The 17,766-nt window shown below is 39.7% G+C and overlaps 1 protein-coding gene across 2 annotated transcripts; it reads left to right on the forward strand.

The window, feature by feature from the left end:
• Positions 1–1,032: 1,032 nt before the first annotated feature.
• Positions 1,033–17,438, forward strand: atcaya (ATCAY kinesin light chain interacting caytaxin a). Of its 2 annotated transcripts, XM_061738284.1 has the most exons (13): positions 1,033–1,717; positions 2,974–3,058; positions 7,587–7,645; positions 7,734–7,982; positions 9,610–9,783; positions 9,879–9,981; positions 10,098–10,229; positions 10,646–10,732; positions 11,232–11,330; positions 11,582–11,617; positions 11,857–11,925; positions 12,036–12,092; positions 15,439–17,438. In XM_061738284.1, the coding sequence occupies exons 2-12, from the start codon at positions 2,982–2,984 to the stop codon at positions 12,067–12,069; spliced, it is 1,119 nt and encodes a 372-aa protein (XP_061594268.1). In that variant the 5' UTR covers positions 1,033–1,717; positions 2,974–2,981; the 3' UTR covers positions 12,070–12,092; positions 15,439–17,438. The 2 variants fall into 2 exon arrangements, with proteins under 2 accessions (XP_061594268.1, XP_061594270.1); XM_061738286.1 differs by lacking the exons at positions 1,033–1,717; positions 2,974–3,058 and adding an exon at positions 6,496–6,769.
• Positions 17,439–17,766: the final 328 nt, after the last annotated feature.

The raw sequence follows: 17,766 nt of genomic DNA on the forward strand, positions 1-17,766 counted from the left end.
GATGGTCTTTTTGTAGACCAAATAACGCGTCTTTACAAAATAATTCAAAAAACAGCAATAAATATTTCCAGAAATAAAAAAATACACATTTTTCCAAAAGTTTTGAACATTAGGGCAATACCAAAACAAATGTGCAACTGATTCTGGCTGAATCCTACAGATGAAGATTTGAGCTTGCTGACTCTGAATTGGGCTTGATAATGGCATATTATCCAACCATAGCAAGAACTGCTTTTCTGTCAGTGTGCTAGCTTTATCCCCTGCCAGAAAATTATAGATTTATAAATGTTATATTTTATTTAATTATTTATTACACTGTGTGCATAAAAGCATCCTCTAAGAATGTGTAAAAAAGCTTGCAATTCACAATGCAGCTCAACTGTAGAGGATTGTCTACCTTTCGACATTTGGCTTAGAAACCTTTTCTTTTCATAAAGATTATAGTCAGAGATAACTTTATTGATAGCATGTCCATACTCTTTTGCATGTACTGTATATGTCGTTATTATTGTCTCTCTTTGCTGTCCTCACAGATTCCCCCAACCAGTCCAGACGCATGGTGGTCTGGTCACCCTCCCTGATTCTGGTTCTGCTAGATGTTTGCATAGTCCTGTTAATCAGGTTTTCTCCTCTCCACTGTCACCTCATTCTTGCTCAGCAAGGGAGAATGCTGGTGCAATCTATCAGGGTCTTTAGCTCCTTTTATTTATTTATTTTTTTCTCCCTTTTTTTAAGGTTTGTAATAACAATACATTTGAATTTGCGACTTAATTGGAATTAATTGGATCACATATTAATTACAATGAATTGGAGTGAGTTGGAACATAATGGGTTCATATTTAACTTTGTGAACCTTTAATGTTTTCTACGTTAACTGCTTTGAGATGACTTTGTTGTAAATTAGAGCTGTATGGGTAAAGTGAACTGAATTAAAATTGAATTGAATATGACTGGCTGAATGTAAGTGGAGTAAGGCACTGCATAATTAATACTGTGCGGCGGTTTGGAGGTACGAAAGAGGCATGTGCAGGGGGACAGAAAGGGAGGAGAGCGGCTATGGGTGGATAGAGATGCTGTTGCCAGGAAACAGCAGCAATTAGACATCCACCAACAACGGCAGCAGGATTATCTAGTGGAGTAAAGGGAAACAGAGAATAGTCATCATTTTCCCCATGTTGCTGTACGGATAAACAAGCTGTCCCTGTGGACTTTTTGGATGAGGAGAAATCTTGGGAATTTATACTGCAGTGAGAGGAGAAGATACTCCACATGAAGAGAAAAAGAGTAACGAGAGAGAGAGAGAGATCATGATGCCAGAGCAGATGCATTCCCATTGAAAGGATTTTGTGTCTTGGTGGGTGGACGTAGGGGCTGAGAGATACGCTGACCGCACACACCGCCAATCTTTCCCCAACAAAGGTGGCCAGGGACGGAGGAAAAGAGGGGGAGTCCAGAACAGAGGTTCCTCCTGTCTTCAGACACCTGCTGCTGGCTCGCTACTGACACTGAAGACACTGTATGACTGTGTCTGCGCACGAATATATGTGTGTGCATGTGAACTCATGAAATACCGAGAGGAGGAAATTCACACTGACCCCATGCTTCTCTGTTGATGCGGGACTATTTCCCCTCAAATCTTTGCATCAAAGACTGCAGGAGAACGAGAGTACTCTGGCACACCCCGGGAGAGGACCCAAGGGGATCTTACACTGCTCATGTGAGTATAGAAACTGATTTCATGTTTTTGTTTTCCTTCTGCTGGCTTTGCAGGTCAGATTATTGGCACAGGCTGCAAAACCATTGGATTGTCTATGAACAGGAAATCCTTTCTTTTTAATTGGATGTTCTATTTGGGGTGACCTAGAAAGGCTGTGGAGCCATTTTACTCTGATGCGATGCACTGCACATTTGGTGGTGGCTGATTTGGTAAAGATGGTTCTCTTTCAGTGTGTTTTCTAAGTGAAAATTACATCTTATATCCGAAGATTATTTTTTTCTATTTTTTAACATTGTTTATGTCATTGTCCTAAAGCAAAGGTCAGTTTGTTGTAAACATACTGAATTTGAATTATAAGATGTGGAAATAAATAATTTCCTTTGGATGCTCTGACCAATCCCCCCCATTGCATGTAGCTGCCAAAACCACCAAAACCACTTAATTTCATATCATTATTTTGCAGAAACCCATTAAGCTTCATACTTGCTTGTAATGTAATGTTGACAGGAATATATTGATCTATATTGGGGGAATTTCCTACAACTTTCCATCACAGTGCTTAGACAACCATTCCCTCTGGTCTTCTGTTTGTAAGTACTAACAGGTACTAACGAGGTATGATCTCTGCTTAGGCATCGTGGATTTCACTGTGCTACTCAGTGCATCCTTTGTGTGTTGTTATAATGCATCTGGATGGTTATGTTGAAACTTATGTGCAGAGGAAAGGAGAATGTGTTATTACCACCAATCATGCAGTTAAATACCAATGACTATCTCAAATCGTTTGCCAGAGTTTTGGTTTTTCTCCTCCTTTGGAGCGCAGATGAACTAATTCTGTTTGAAGTTAAGTTTTTATATGGTGACAAAACGCCTCAATGTGATCTGAGATCAAAAGGCACCGTTGTGGTAGGATTACAGAACAATAAGGGGGGGATTAAACCAGAAAGCCATGCTCCACACCGCCCGCTTGAATTCTGCACTGGAAGAAATGTTTGTTATATCTGACTTTGATGGTCACATGCTTCTCACATGTGCTGTTCTGGGCAGGGGTATGATAACCATGTGACTTGCATTGTCAAACCTTTAATTGCAGCGAAAGAGAGTATATTATTTGGTGAAAACCTTGCCACCCTTTGCTGTTACAACCACGTGCTTCTGCAGTGTAGCCATACAAGCAGCCTGTATAGTATGATATCATTATGAGGTACCTGTGCCTGTACATGTTCATTAATAGGTATTTCTCGTCATTCCTTCAGGCCCATGAATGGGCTCCACTGAGGCAACGCTACGAATGGAGAACATGGAAGTGAAGGACGAGTGGCAGGATGAGGACTTCCCCAGGTTAGATTTTTCCACTTTCTATTTAGTTTTCATTTATTAAAGCATCCTTGATATTTCATGTGGTCACCTGCTTCACAAGTTCAGACTATGCCACCAAGGTGTGCCTTTGATGGGAAGCTGGATTGGATATGTAACTCACAGTATGTTGCACATTGCAGTTAACAGGTTAAATCTCATTCTTGAGGCTTTCATGCATTGTAGTCATTTCTGTGAACAGCTATTTCACTTTGAAGTAAATGCATCGGTTTGGACGCTTTAGTTGCATAGTAGGCATCAGAAAATCACCCCACACCTATTCAGTGTATTATAATGACCAGAATTCCTATTTTAAGTGTTTTTGTTCCCTCTGAACTGTAAATCCATGATGAAAATGTTCATTGTTAATTAATTCAATTATTTTTATGATGTCTAGAGAGGAATAAACTTGATGTTTAAAACACACTGGGCACTGGTTTTCAAAAAAAAAATAACTTGAATGTATATATCCTGATAAGTAAATAACTGTATTTGTGATCAAATATATCACTTATTTCATTTTATTTTTATTCATACATGAATAAAAATAAAATTTGTTCTTTATGAGCCAGCAGTTCATAATCTGAATGAGAGGCTTATATTGATTAATGTGGCAGGCTGAGAAACACGGCCCCTCCAGCGTGTGCTGGGTCTTCCCCAGGGTCGTCTCTCAGTGGGACATGCCCATCACTGCTGCTGCCGCATCGAGCCGCCTATCAATGTCCTGCTCTATTCTTCCCTCACTTGTGAAAAAGACCCTGAGATCCACTTGGGGCAGCATCTGATTTCCGACCCGGAGAGGTCACCTCACCCTTTTCCAACTGAGGACCATAGTCTCAGATTTAGACGTCCTGATTCTAATCCCAGCCGCTTCACATTCGGCTCCAAACCGCTCCAGTGAGAGTTGATGAAACCAACAGAACCACATCGTCTGCAAAAAGCAAAGACCGTAGAGTAATGAACAGAATCGATGACAAAAGGCAGGCTTAGCGGAGTCCAACCCCCACGAGAAATGAGTCCGATTTACAGCTGATAATAGAGACCAAGCTCTGACACCGGATGCTGAGGGAACGGACAGCCCGTATCAAGGATTCTTGCACCCCATACTCCCGGAAAACACCCCACAGGAGTCCCGAGGGACACGATTGAAGGCCTTCTCCAAGTCCACAAAGCACATGCTTAGGCAAACTCCCATGGCCCCTCCAGGACCCTGCTTGGGGTGTAGAGCTGGTCCACCGTTCCACGGCCAGGACAAAAACCACACTGCTCTTCTTGAATCCGGAATTAGACTATCCGGAGGGGCGTCAGTTGTTTTTATTTTATTAAATAATAATGATAAATAAAAATAAATTAATAAAAAAAAAACTCCCCTGGTGGAATGTGCTCAGGTTAAGTGATCAACAAATCCCTCCCATGACTCGCCACCCCGCGTTAGTTCTGTTTACATTAGACCTGGCCCGCGGTTAAGTGAGGCTAGTTATTCACGGAGCCGGCTCAATACGCCGCCCTGCGTCAGTCAATGTCAAAACTACGGGTGTCACGCTAGAGCCGCCTGTTAAACGTGGGGTATCTGCCGATGTAAAAGGGGCTGCTGTCATCTCCAGCAGGGTCACTCAGAGGTGGCAAAAGTACTCACATCCAATACTCTGGTAAAAGTAAAAGTACAGATTACATTTCTTTACTCAAGTAAAAGTAAGAAACAGAATCTGAAATGCTCTTCAGTAAAGACGTAAAAAGTGCAAATTATATCACATCTTTTGATAACTCTAATACATCTGACACAAAAACAGGAATTTCATTTAATATTAACAATCTGCAAAGTGTTGCTACAGGGAACAAATCAAAGGACAATTTAAACAAGACTAATTAAATATAATCAAGACTGGACAGCTTTGGCACCCTCAATGCTATACTACTACTATACTATAACATACATTACTTTTTTCATTAATACTCTAATATTGAACACTAATTTAACAATAAAGGTTTAAATTATATACTCAAGTAATTAGGATGATAGTAATAAGCTGCTGTTAGCTGTATAATATCATATCAATCTGTTCCCACAGTATTGCTACAGTTGTAAAGTGACTTATATAAAATGAAAAAGAAGCTAGCAAGAAAAACTGAAAATACACTTTACCAAGTTTTTTGTTTTTTAGATTAGACGGTGAATTCTTGCATACCAGAAGCTCAGGGTTTAGGTTGGCACGAGACAGACCACATTCGCCATGAATCATTCTTGGAGCCAATAGTGTCCAAGGGGACTGTCTTGCTTTTCCGGATCTTATGTCTCGTCACTTGACAATATTCTCTGGATCACTTTTATCCCCGTGCCACTCTGCACGTTTTCTCTCTATCAGAGCCTGAACACTGATTCAATTTCCCACTCGAGTTGGTTGTCTTTTGAGTAGTGTCATCATCCGTCAAGGTTGAAAAAATTACTAGCTTGTTATAATAATGTCAATAATAGAAAGTACACATTTTTCTGCTTAAATGTAGGGAGTAAAAGTAAAGAATTTGTCAGAAGTACTTCCCACCTCTGGGGGCACTCTCCAGCACCCTGCCTAAGGACTCTAAAAATGTTGGGAATAAGCACAAACAACGCTCAGGAACCTTCTGCAGCCAAGGGCCGCTAGGATCCCCGCCTTCGCGGCTTCGCCCACCACCCAGTTGACACTGCACCACCTGTGGGAGGGGGGGCCCAGGTTGCCACGGCAGGGCCCCATGGGTGCAGGCCTGGCCATCAACCACTCCCAGCCATGGCTCCAGAGTCTGGCCCTGTCTGCAGTGATCACAGTTTTTATTCATCAGTTAAGCAATAATGTACATTAGGTTGCAATATGTCCTTTTTAGAGCGCTCTGTAGCGCAAACGAACAGGTGGTAACCACCCCAGGATAGGACACTATAGTCTATCGCTGGATACTTCCCCTAGCAAAGCTAGGTACCCATTCATACACCTGGGTGAAGTGAGGAAAGCTGAGACGCCAGTGCCAGTGCCAGTGCCAGGGTTCGAACCCACGACCTTTGGATCATGAGCCCAAACCACTAGGCCACTCCACTCCATTGGGTTGCAGTGGGGTGTTATAATTACGCAGCTGATGTGAAATAAATTGCACACCTTTGTTTGAGACCAGTGTGACCTTTAATAGTGGATTATAACAGCTGCCACATGAATTTGCACAGCATAAAAGCAGATTAGCTAAATAAAGACGGGGGAATAATTAATTACCCGTCAAGGTAACTACAATGATGGAGAGACTGTAAAAAATTGCGCAGAGGCTGAGATGCTGAGCTTCAGGGGCAAAAAGAGCTTGCGGATTACAGTGATGACAAAAATAGTGGGCTTCTTCCTCCTCCCTCTTCCCTCCGTCCTCATCGAATAGGGAGGCAGGAAGCCAGGGAGCAGGTGCAGCTCTGTCTGGAAGGGGTTTCAGGCTACGTCATGTGACGCAGCAGCAGTCACTGATCAACAACACCACGCAGGAAAATGGTGGCAGGTTTTCGTTCATTTCAGACAGACACGGAGGAATAGGCATCAGCGACTGAAGACTGATGGATCCTCTGCTCTGGTGTATCTGCTGTTAGCTAAGAGAACTGGGAACGAGTGAGCAAAACAAATACAGAGGCGTGTGAGGTCAGAAAGTGTATTTGCATCCACTCTGATAAAAGCATCCTCGTGCTCTCTACATCAGGTAAGCATCACTGGTTATTTAAGCTGCTCTGAAGGACAATGCAGAAACTAAAGGATGAACAAAAGAGATGGGCTTGCTTTTGTTGAAAGACAAATCTCCCTCGGTGAGTTCACATTTGAGTGAAAAGGCTTCATCTTTGACAAAAGAAGCGCTGGAGCAGTAATCACTGCAGTCATGCTCAGGGCGCAGAGCCAGACCTGCGCCTGGTTTTCTTGGCTAAAGCGTTGTGTTGTGGGCTCAGGAGGAACACACACTGCCACGAGCGTTGCTCCTGGTGTTGCTGGGATGAGACAACTGGTTTTCACACGAGTGATGCCAGTATGTAGAACAACACTGTGCTGCAGCGCTCTGCATCTCTTCCCTTTTTAACCCTTTAGAGTATACTTTCCAGTCCTATGGAGATTCTTACTAATAGCACAAACACATTTTTGTGTGTAGCCTATGCTAATTTATGCTCTTTTGCAGACATAAAACTACAGATAGGTGCATGCAACACAAATGCTCTGAAATATACATATAGCAAGCAGATGTTGGGTTCTTGATGGCCGCAATTTCTTTCTCCTTTCCTCTCTCGATGCTCCGACTCACCTTGGTTGACAGCCCTGTAATCGCCATTCCTCCCTAGAGCAAAGAAAATAACGATTCCTATCTTGTTCCTCTTACTCCTCTTTTGGGTCTTATTGAGACCAGTGATAACACCCAGATCTTGACTCTTTTACTGAAACACTACTTAATCACAATAATGCAATACATAATGAGATTATATTAAGACTAGTGCAAAGTATTGGTTGTTTACCAAGGCCCGTTATCCCTTCAGACCTCTACCAGAGTACGGAGAGATGGATGCCTCTTGTGGTCTCACAGACAACAGAGTATGTAAGTATTAAACCGTCACTGAATCGCCATGTATGGGTATTCTATGTGGTGTGAACTTCAGATGAGCCTCTTCGTGGTCTTTCTGTAGCTCCTCCTAGTTCTCTGCACGTTAGCCCACCTGGAGGAGGAAGCGGGGTGTCCTCATCTCACCGCAAAAGGCGTACGCTGATTGCTCCGGAGATGAACCTGTCATTGGATCAAAGTGAAGGTTCTCTGCTGTCAGACGACTTCCTGGACACGCCAGATGACCTGGACATCAACGTGGATGACATTGATACACCAGATGAAACAGACTCGCTGGAGTTCATAACCAATGGCAATGACCTGGAGTGGGAAGGTAGGGGATCCAGACTACCTGCTCAAGGCTGTTCCCTATTTGTTTGTTTTTATTTTCATGCCTCAGTTTACAGAACTAATAAGGTGGTGAAGTTATTCTGCTCGAAAACAGAGAAAAATTGATAGATTTTCTTCTGATTCCTAAATTTGCATTCAAAAATCCTCACCAAGGTGGCTTACAAAACGGCTCATAATCAAGAAAGCAAAAAAGTTGTCTCTTTCTGAAAGCAGAAATGTGTTTTGTTTCAGCCCGTCAACTGTCACATTTGTTATACATCATTTAAATTCTTCAATTAATTATACACTGCATACTACCAAAAAGGTTGGCGTACACATTAGTACTGCAGGTCAGGTCAGGCAGGTCCTTCCAGGACTTACACCATCTTCTTCCTCATACACGCCTTTGTAAGGGTTGCAGAGACGGGGTTTGCATCATCTCGCACTAAGAAATGCATGGATGTTCATGCACAAAAAAAGAGGTCTTGAAGAAAGCTAATTTTGCTCTAAAACCAAGTTTATTTTCATGTGTAAATTAACTTTACCAAGAAGACTGATATAACACATATAATCAAAGAGCCTGGCTTCTGGACTTGTTCTGGTAAACAGCCTGGACAGCCTCTTTTTGTTTTTGATCCAGGGCACAGGGCTCTTTTTTTCCAGAAAAATCTGGTTTACTCAATCACAGGACCACAGTGCAAGTTCCTGGAGTGATGATCCATGCCAGATTCTTCCAGACGCATTGACACCACCTCTAGACAAGATTAACGCAAATGCTTCTTTTTAGTACACACATTAAATGGCATTTGTGACTCTGCACTGTAATGCTTGACAAATATTGCATTTCCCACAGTAAACCTTTGCCCATGTAATCATATCAGCTATTGATCAGTTGTTAATGCATCATTGCATCACATTACACCAAGCAATTGATCATTGTGGAGCTCACAGTACCCTGGGAAGAGGGGGCGTATGAGGCCAATGGGAGAAACGTGCCTAATACCAGGATTTGTGAAGACATGCAGGGAACAAGGCTAGTGGACTTGCTGCAAGGCTTTGGAAATGGATTTGCCAGCCAAAAGCCAAAAAAAGCCAATAGATGGCTGTGGATCAAGACAACAGATCTGTAGCCAAATACTGCTGGGACGCGGGCTGGAGTCAGATCAGAACAAGGATGTCTGAAAGACCCAAAACATCTTGTGACTCCGGGCCAGATCACTGATAATGTCTCCCAGCGCATCTGTACAATGTGTCTTTCAGCTATACTCGGCCATCTGAAGACTCATCACAGGTGTCCAACTTAGATTAAAGAGCTCGTCCTTTACACAGTGAAATTCCTCCAGATTGCAAATGCTCTAATAATATTTTGCACTTTAGGGAGAGAAACAAGTTTTTGGAATGTGTTTCAGGCCTGAAATTCAAGGAGGGAAGAAAAGTAATATGGGAAGGAAACACAAATATCTTGGGTCATTAAGTATGCACTGGAATAACTCCAAATAAATGTAATGATTTGCTGCCCTTTCATGTACCATCAGATAATTAAAACCTCTACCAAAGATTATTTAGAATATCTGTTTTGGATGAAATCTCATATGCATGTTCAGAATTAACAACTAAATCTGCCCGTCTAGATGAAACCCCGGTGGCCTCGGCCAAAGCAGGTCCTGGTGAGGGTTCAGGAGAAGTGGGAGAGGATGGACCTGCAAACAATGGTCGGCTTTGGAGAACAGTGATAATCGGAGAGCAGGAACATCGCATTGACATGCAGGTCATCAGACCTTACCTCCGCGTCATCACTCATGGAGGTCAGTGTCAGTCTGATTGTAAATTCTATTTATAATTTTGAGAAATGCCTATTGGTTCCTATTATTGATCATTAACTATCATTTTACCCCCTCAGGTTATTATGGAGAGGGTCTCAATGCCATCATCGTATTCTCAGCTTGTTATTTGCCTGACAGCAGCTGTCCAGAGTATCACTACATCATGGAAAACCTCTTTCTGTATGTCTGTCAGTGGGAGCTGACTTTTCCTAATACAGCCTTTGATGCCATGCACTTATGTGCAACTGCTCTAGTAGGAAGTGCCAATAAGAAATCCCCCTGTCTCCGTGCTCCAGGTACGTGGTGAGCAGCCTGGAGATGCTGGTGGCTGAAGACTACCTGATCATCTACATGAATGGAGCCACACCTCGGAATAAGATGCCCGGGATCAGCTGGCTAAAGAAATGCTACCAAATGATTGACAGACGGTAAAAGAAAAGAGACGTGACTGCCAAACTCCTCAAATAAAATGATTGATATCCTATGTAGAAATCAGCTCTCAATACTTAGACACAGCAAATAATATTAGTGAAATGAAATAGTCCGAAGGTTAACCTGCTGTTTGCAACTGTTGAGCACTGTTGTTCCTCAGATATGTGTGATATGTCTGATGCTGACAGATACGACAGCTATGAATGTCAGTAGATTGAAGGTGATTCATAGTCAGATCCATTTATATTCTGAGGACAGATATTGAATATCATTGTGCTGGATTTGATATGCATACTGCATACATATACAAGTAATTATTCTATGTACGGTATACTTAAAAATTAGATATGTAAGCTTATCAGCAGTGGCAATGACTAGGAACTGATTGGGTATTTTTCATTGTTGCTGGCAGATTAAGGAAAAACCTAAAGGCTCTGGTCATCGCTCATCCCACTTGGTTCATCCGCACTGTCCTGGCTATATCCAGGCCTTTCATCAGGTAATACAAAACTAACCACTCAACAACTTGAAATCCACAAGACTCTATACATGTTGACTAGGGAATGTTTTGACAAGTGACTGAATTTTGACTTTGTTTCTCCAACATTGTTGACCATCTGACTGGTCTGAGATTGTCAGGGAAAGGAGAAAAAAACTCAGACAAAGTTCCCCAGAATCTGTCAGCAGAAACACAGCGGCTTAAATTTAAATGCTGAATCTCAAGTTGTTTTTCTGGGTTCCCTGCTGGTCCGGATGTGGCTCTACGTGTTAGCTTTGTGTGTTGATACTTAGATAAATGTGCTGATAGCTAGGACATAGAGAAACTAAGTAGGACATCATAGGAAAACATACGTAGGCTATGTTGTGAATACCTTATGAGCCTTAATCCTTTGTTTGTTTGTTTTTTGTTTCTTTTTTATATTCAATGTTGTATTGTTTCGTTTTTTTTTAATCAGTATACTAACAATAAGGAGTAACTTCACTGTTGTCCTCTGCAGTGTGAAGTTCATGAACAAGATCCAGTATGTCCACAGTCTGGATGAACTGGCCGAGATCGTTCCCATGGAGCACGTCCACGTTCCTGACTGCGTGGTGCAGTAAGTACCTGCGGCCACTAGATGGCGAAACTGAGCTGCAGGAGAGCATCTATACCTGCCTGGAAGAAGCTGTCAACCTGTATATTTTATTGATGACATAAATACCTAGCAATGTTACTTCAATTTAAACTGCAACAATATAATTTCCCTTAGGGTTCATTTAGTATTATTCAGCTCAGATCTTCATTTTAATTCAGTTTAACATGTAATGTAAAGAAATATGTGTTTCTCTCTCTTCTTTTTTTATTTAGATTTGATGAAGAGAGGATTAAAGCCCGGAGGGAAAGGTAAAATTTGTTTAATTTTGATAGCATCACAAGTTAACTCATTAAAAGTCTAATTATATTGCAAACAAAAAGGAGTAGCTTCATCTAAATCAACTCAACTTTCACAAGAGTTCCTGTCTAACTCTGTGTGTGTGTGTGTGTGTGTGTGTGTGTGTGTGTGTGTGTGTGTGTGTGTGTGTGTGTGTGTGTGTGTGTGTGTGTGTGTGTGTGTGTGTGTGTGTGTGTGTGTGTGTGTGTAGAATGGAGCAGGAACGGCAACAGCAAGAGCAGCAGTCAGTCCCGCAAGAGCCTATCAAAAAGTCTGAGAGGTGCCTGACCGTAGTGACTCTTATTACTCACCAGATATCGCACTAGCTTTGACAATCATTTCCACCCTTTTAAAGTTCTTAGCAAATCTTTTTTTGTTTCTAATTTTCAGGCCAAAGTCGATGATTGTTGGTCAAGGATTATGAGTAAGAGAAAGCTGAAGGTGAAGGTAATATAAACCTCTGTTGTACTTCCTATTTTAGCCACAAGATGACTCTGTGCTATGCTGTGGTTTTATCACATGACACCCTTCATTTCCACATCAAAGTTTATGCCTCAACATAAGTCTCAGTCAGAGCTATTTATTGGAAAGGTTCAGCATCATTTATATAATTTAACTCATCTGCTCACATGTGACATGCGCACAAAGAAAAAAACAGAGGGAACATGCACAGATATATGACACTTAATAGAAAAGAACCATGCAACAATGAAAGTTAAGGATTTACATTGTAACATAAGATTTAAGTATGCACATTGAAAAGTAGTAAAGGAAAAAAGTAAAATTAAAATTAAGAAAGTTACCACATTTCCTTCAGCACAAAGATTAAAAACGTTGTTCAATATATATATATATATATATATATATATATATATATATATATATATATATATATATATATATATATATATATATATATATAAAGAGAGAGATATTTTTATAAAAGGATCACTTTGAAACCCTTCTTATGCAGTCTGACATTAAATCCCCCGTCTTCTCTTCAGAGTGCCTCTCTTGACTGATTGCGTTCCTATCTGGTTAGCGCGGCGTCTTCTCTACTGTGGACGATTGTACTTTTCCAAGTAGATTTACTTCATGCTAAAAAAGAAAAGTAACAAACAAAAAACATCCTCCCATTTTGCATTTTGTTTGTTTGTTTGTATGTAATAAAAATAATCTAATAACATTTAGTCTAACTATTAAAGAATAAAAATATGTCAAAGGGAGAAAGAAAAAAAATCAAATGGGCAGTACTAAGTATCCCCTTACTGCTTCCCTAGGATTTAATAGCTCATGTGACAGCCACGTATTGCTTATCACCAGCCCTCCATGTTGTCATATGTTGTTGTTTGTCAAAGATTCAAAAGTTGTATTTGTCCCACTGCAATCAGGGGATTTCTTTTTTAAATTACACACATACACACGCACACACACGCACACACACGCACACACACGCACACACACACACACACACACACACACACACACACACACACACACACACACACACACACACACACACACACACACACACACACACACACACACACACACACACACACACACACACACACACACACACACACACACCACAAAAATGAAATAAACATATTCAATTAAAAGAGAATGTACTAACTTTTGCAAGTGACAGCAGTTTACTTTAAGCATTTATCCAAAAAAAAGTCTGTTTTTTTTTCTTAGCTAGATTACTTTTTATATGAATAAAATTATAATAAATTGGGTTGAATGGTAGCAAATTTGATTATAAAATAATAATAAGAAATGTAATTTAACTCTAAGATTATCAGATTAGAAATAGACTAAATTGTACTGTATTTAATCAGACTTGTTTTGAACCTGTTTGCTTTCTCTGTGCAGTATCCTGACATGACTTTTGTTGTAAACTGCTGCCATAAACTTTGATCAGTTTTATACAGGATCTCTGGACACTTTGTGATCAGAAAAATGAAAAAGAAACAGGTTTTCTATATTTGAAAAGTGGCTACGTAGCTAGTTCGTACCATCTATAGTATCTCTTTATTAGTGACTTTTTTTACAGCAAATGTCCTTGAAATAGACAAATGTGCCCATAAAAACTGGGCTTAAGGTACACTAAAAACATGACCTGTATGATCTTGAGAAGTAATATGAGCGCTACCATCATGAGCACCACCATCACTCCTGAAGGTGAGTGGTTGTGAAACTGTTAGCTGAAGGACATAAACACGGTTGTACCTGTAGTTCTGCCAGCGCTGTCACCCAGAGAAAGATTAGATGACAATAACCCATAAGTATTATTTAAAACGATGTATACCACTGCACTGTTGGAAAATCACCGGGACTCACAACACAACCGCAGCACCTTCTGCATTAATAACAAAACTGTCGAGGTAGTGGAGAGTTTCAAATAGTTCTGACTCTCCATGAACAATGAGCCGAGCTTTGATCACCCCATCGCTGCCATTCCACTGATGCTGCCAACAAAGACTCACTGCCGCCCTTTACAAAACCGTACCCCAACCCATTCTCCTCTATTGTTGCTTGTTTCTCCAACATGTTAACTGCTTCTAACGGGAACAAACACATCACGCTGCTTTGATTGTCCTCCCCACCCCCTCCCCTCAAACCTGGACAGCAAAGCCACCGCACGCACGACACGAAGCATCACATGAAACTGCACGCACCTCCTCAACTTGGTATTTGCTCCACTCGTAACAGGTTTCAGATAGTTTTCTCCCCTCTAACACATCATGTTTAAGAAAAATGACTGCCAGGAGCAAGCTACTGCATACAAGATCTGAAGATCTTTTGTTACAATTTTTTTTTTTGTTTCATATTTTTTTATTGATGCAAAAGTAACAAAGGCACTTACATACGCCAGGGCACATTGGTGACAGCAATGAAAATGGTTGTATGCATCAGAGAATTTAAATCTACATATTTTTTTTTAAGAACAAATAACAATAATACAAAACAAGACTAGATAAACACTACAATAAAATAGACATAGTCTGTATGAAATAATTAACTGGGCATATAAACATAAGGATAGACAAAAAGTAAAGATCTTAAAAAAAAAAATGAAAAAAAACCCAAGTAAAAAAATAAATAAATAAAATAATAAAAGAAATAAATAAAAAAAATAAAAAAAAAAATAAATAAATAAATAAATAAAAAGGGTGTGGGGGGGGGTTACGTTGTCACAAAAAAGTCCATAAACGGTTGCCATTTATTATAGAATTTGTTCAAGTTTCCCCTTCTTGAGTATCTAATTTTCTCTACTTTTAAAAAGGACATAACCTCGTTAATCCACTGTGTACTGGAGGGAGCTGTCGTGGATTTCCAGTTAAGAAGGAGGTTTTTGTTTAAATTTTAACATTCGTATGAATATGTCAATTACAAAGAACACATCTATTACAGCGGGTAAACACTGCCATCAAAGTGAACTCAGAGTTAAACTCTTTTTAGATTCATGACTTTAACTTTTATGACAAGGAATTATATTTTATTTAAGATTTGAGCTTTTTGAAGTTTTCTGTTTGTTTGTTTTACAAAAACAGGTTTTCATATCTCTCCTGTGCAAAACCTGCTCATCCCAGCCTGTTCCTTTCTTGATTTAGAAAATTATGAATATTCCATAAACAGACACATAATTAAAGCAATAATTTCATGCAGACTCATTTTTATATTCAAACATCTTTAAAATCTTGTTTTTGATCATGATATAAGAGCTACAAATAATTTATTCATGTTATGCTACATTGATAATCACCCAAATGCAATGTTCCTTCAGGTATGAACAGGGCGAGCAGGTCCAGTGAGTCTATCCCTTCCACCTTGTTTTATCAACATCCAGCTGACATCCATCCAAACGAGGAACGCTCCGTCCTGTCATATTCACCCCATCGGGAACTCGGTCCTTCTCTCTCCTGAAAGGTTTTACACCCCAACGTGAAATTGTACAAAGGAAGTGGCTGCTGTCACAAGAACTGTTTGAACTGGAAGCTGCAGTTTTCTGAGCTCCAAATGTCGGGTTGCTTCGTGAGTTTCTGTGTAGGTGATAATTTGGAGAAACGACGTGAACTTGAAAGCTCTTCTGTATGTGCTCTTTGAAGAAATTGATTTCATATGTGTTCACATGTCAATTTGTATAGATATAATGTCAAAAGTAGAAGGAGCAAGGGTTAAACAAGACAGATGCCTTCATCTTTACTTCTTCTTACCTCATAACTGCTGTATCGTGAGGCCTTTTTCGAGTTCTCTCTTATCTGGTCCCAACATGTTATATACAGCACATCCTTACATCCAACATTCACTGATGTGACAATTATTTGCTGTTTCTGGTCCCATTTGCTCTGTGAAGCTTTCTTTGTGCCCTTGGTCCTGTACTATATGCTGTGCTATGATGTGCCTCCATTATCTCTGTCTCACTATTTGGCTTCTCTGGTCTAGACGATCCATGTGATAAATATCTATGAACATTTGAGCAATACTTGTTTATTTTGTATATGATGGCAACATAAATAGTCTTTGGCTAGCATTAAATGCATAAGCCTAACATTTAAATGACATACATATTAAATATCTACTTTCTGTTTGTGATGGATATAATACCAACCCAACACATGCAGAGCATCTACATTACATCTACATTGCATCCACAATTTCATTGTACTTATACCTGTACAATGACAATAAAGCCTATTCTATTCTATTCTATTCTATTCTATTAATGGAAAGCGGCAAAACAATCACTACAAAACACACAAGGATTGCTCTTTTATAAACTGTATATTTCTGATTATAGATTTTTTCCATATGGATCAGCTTAAATTGAAAAAAATATATTGTAATTGCCAACTGCATGAATGGATGGGAATAGGAATTTTTACATTTAATTACTGGTGGCATCCTTACTTTTATACGTGGTTATTTTGGATAAATGCCTGTGACATTACCGAAAGCTTAGACATCCTAATGTATTTTGGTCATTTGATGGGGTTAAAATTATTATCATTATTGTTTTAAAGTCTTCCATCTGTTCAACACATTGTAGCAGGAAGACAGAACAGTGATAGCCACGGCTGCATTATCTGGATGCTACCAATGCTGATTTGCACTATTGGGTGAAGCTCCAATGCAAGACTTGAATAGTGTCAGAATAGAATGTGATTGTTTTATTTTCAGCAGCTTTTTCATTGTTGCTAGTGAGACTCATGCATTTGTTAAGCTTTTGGTAGGTTGTGGAAATGTCTATGCATCTTTGGTCCAGAAATGGGACAAATGAAGCCTGTTTGCTCTCAGTTCTGACTTTGCTTTGGTGCCTCTCTGAAGCAGGAACATTGATACAAGGTTCAGCTATTCTTTGTTTTTCTATTCTGTCCTTTAAACAATTTTTTACAGCAGTTATGTAAAATATTCATCACCTTTGATGGAGCAGAACCAGCATGGTAGCAGCTTGTCAGTCTGTGAGGGACGGCTCCTTTTTGTGAATTGCTCAGTCAATTGAGTGCCTGCTGCCGAACCAAAAGGAATTCTACAAACGGGAAGGAATGTAAAGTATATATTTTTGCTTGATTATTTTTATTTGACCCCAAAAAAATGCCTGTAGCTAACATGATGTTTCCAAAATGAAAATCTTCATTTTGACTGTAAAAGCACAACATCTAAAATATGAGAAATACTATGTCTACCATTCGTCAAGTGTAAAATGCTTGCTCAGATTCCGATTATTACATTGACTATTATTATTCCTGGTCTTCATTTTGCTGTAAATTTGAATGAATAAATTGCTCCTGAAAAAAATCTGGTATGTTTGCCATTTCATACTTTTTGTGTTTGTTTGAATGGAGGAGATGATCCACTGTATACTTCCTGTAAACCACTGTTTTTTGGCAACATTAGCTGGTATTTTTCAAAAAGCAAAGCACTTAAAAAAGAAAAGGTGGCATCACAGCACGTGAATGAGGTCAAATACATATTAAAATATGCAACAATGCCACTTCCATTAGGGCTTAAAAAGTAACCCATGTAAATGATTGATGCCAAATGTTGCACACCCATAAATGTCATGACATGAAAACAATTCAGTTTAATTTAGATCAGTTCAGTAATACTTTAT

The sequence above is a fragment of the Cololabis saira genome, chromosome 13 (genome assembly GCF_033807715.1).
Source record: "Cololabis saira isolate AMF1-May2022 chromosome 13, fColSai1.1, whole genome shotgun sequence".
NCBI classification, from domain to species: Eukaryota; Metazoa; Chordata; class Actinopteri; order Beloniformes; family Belonidae; genus Cololabis; species Cololabis saira.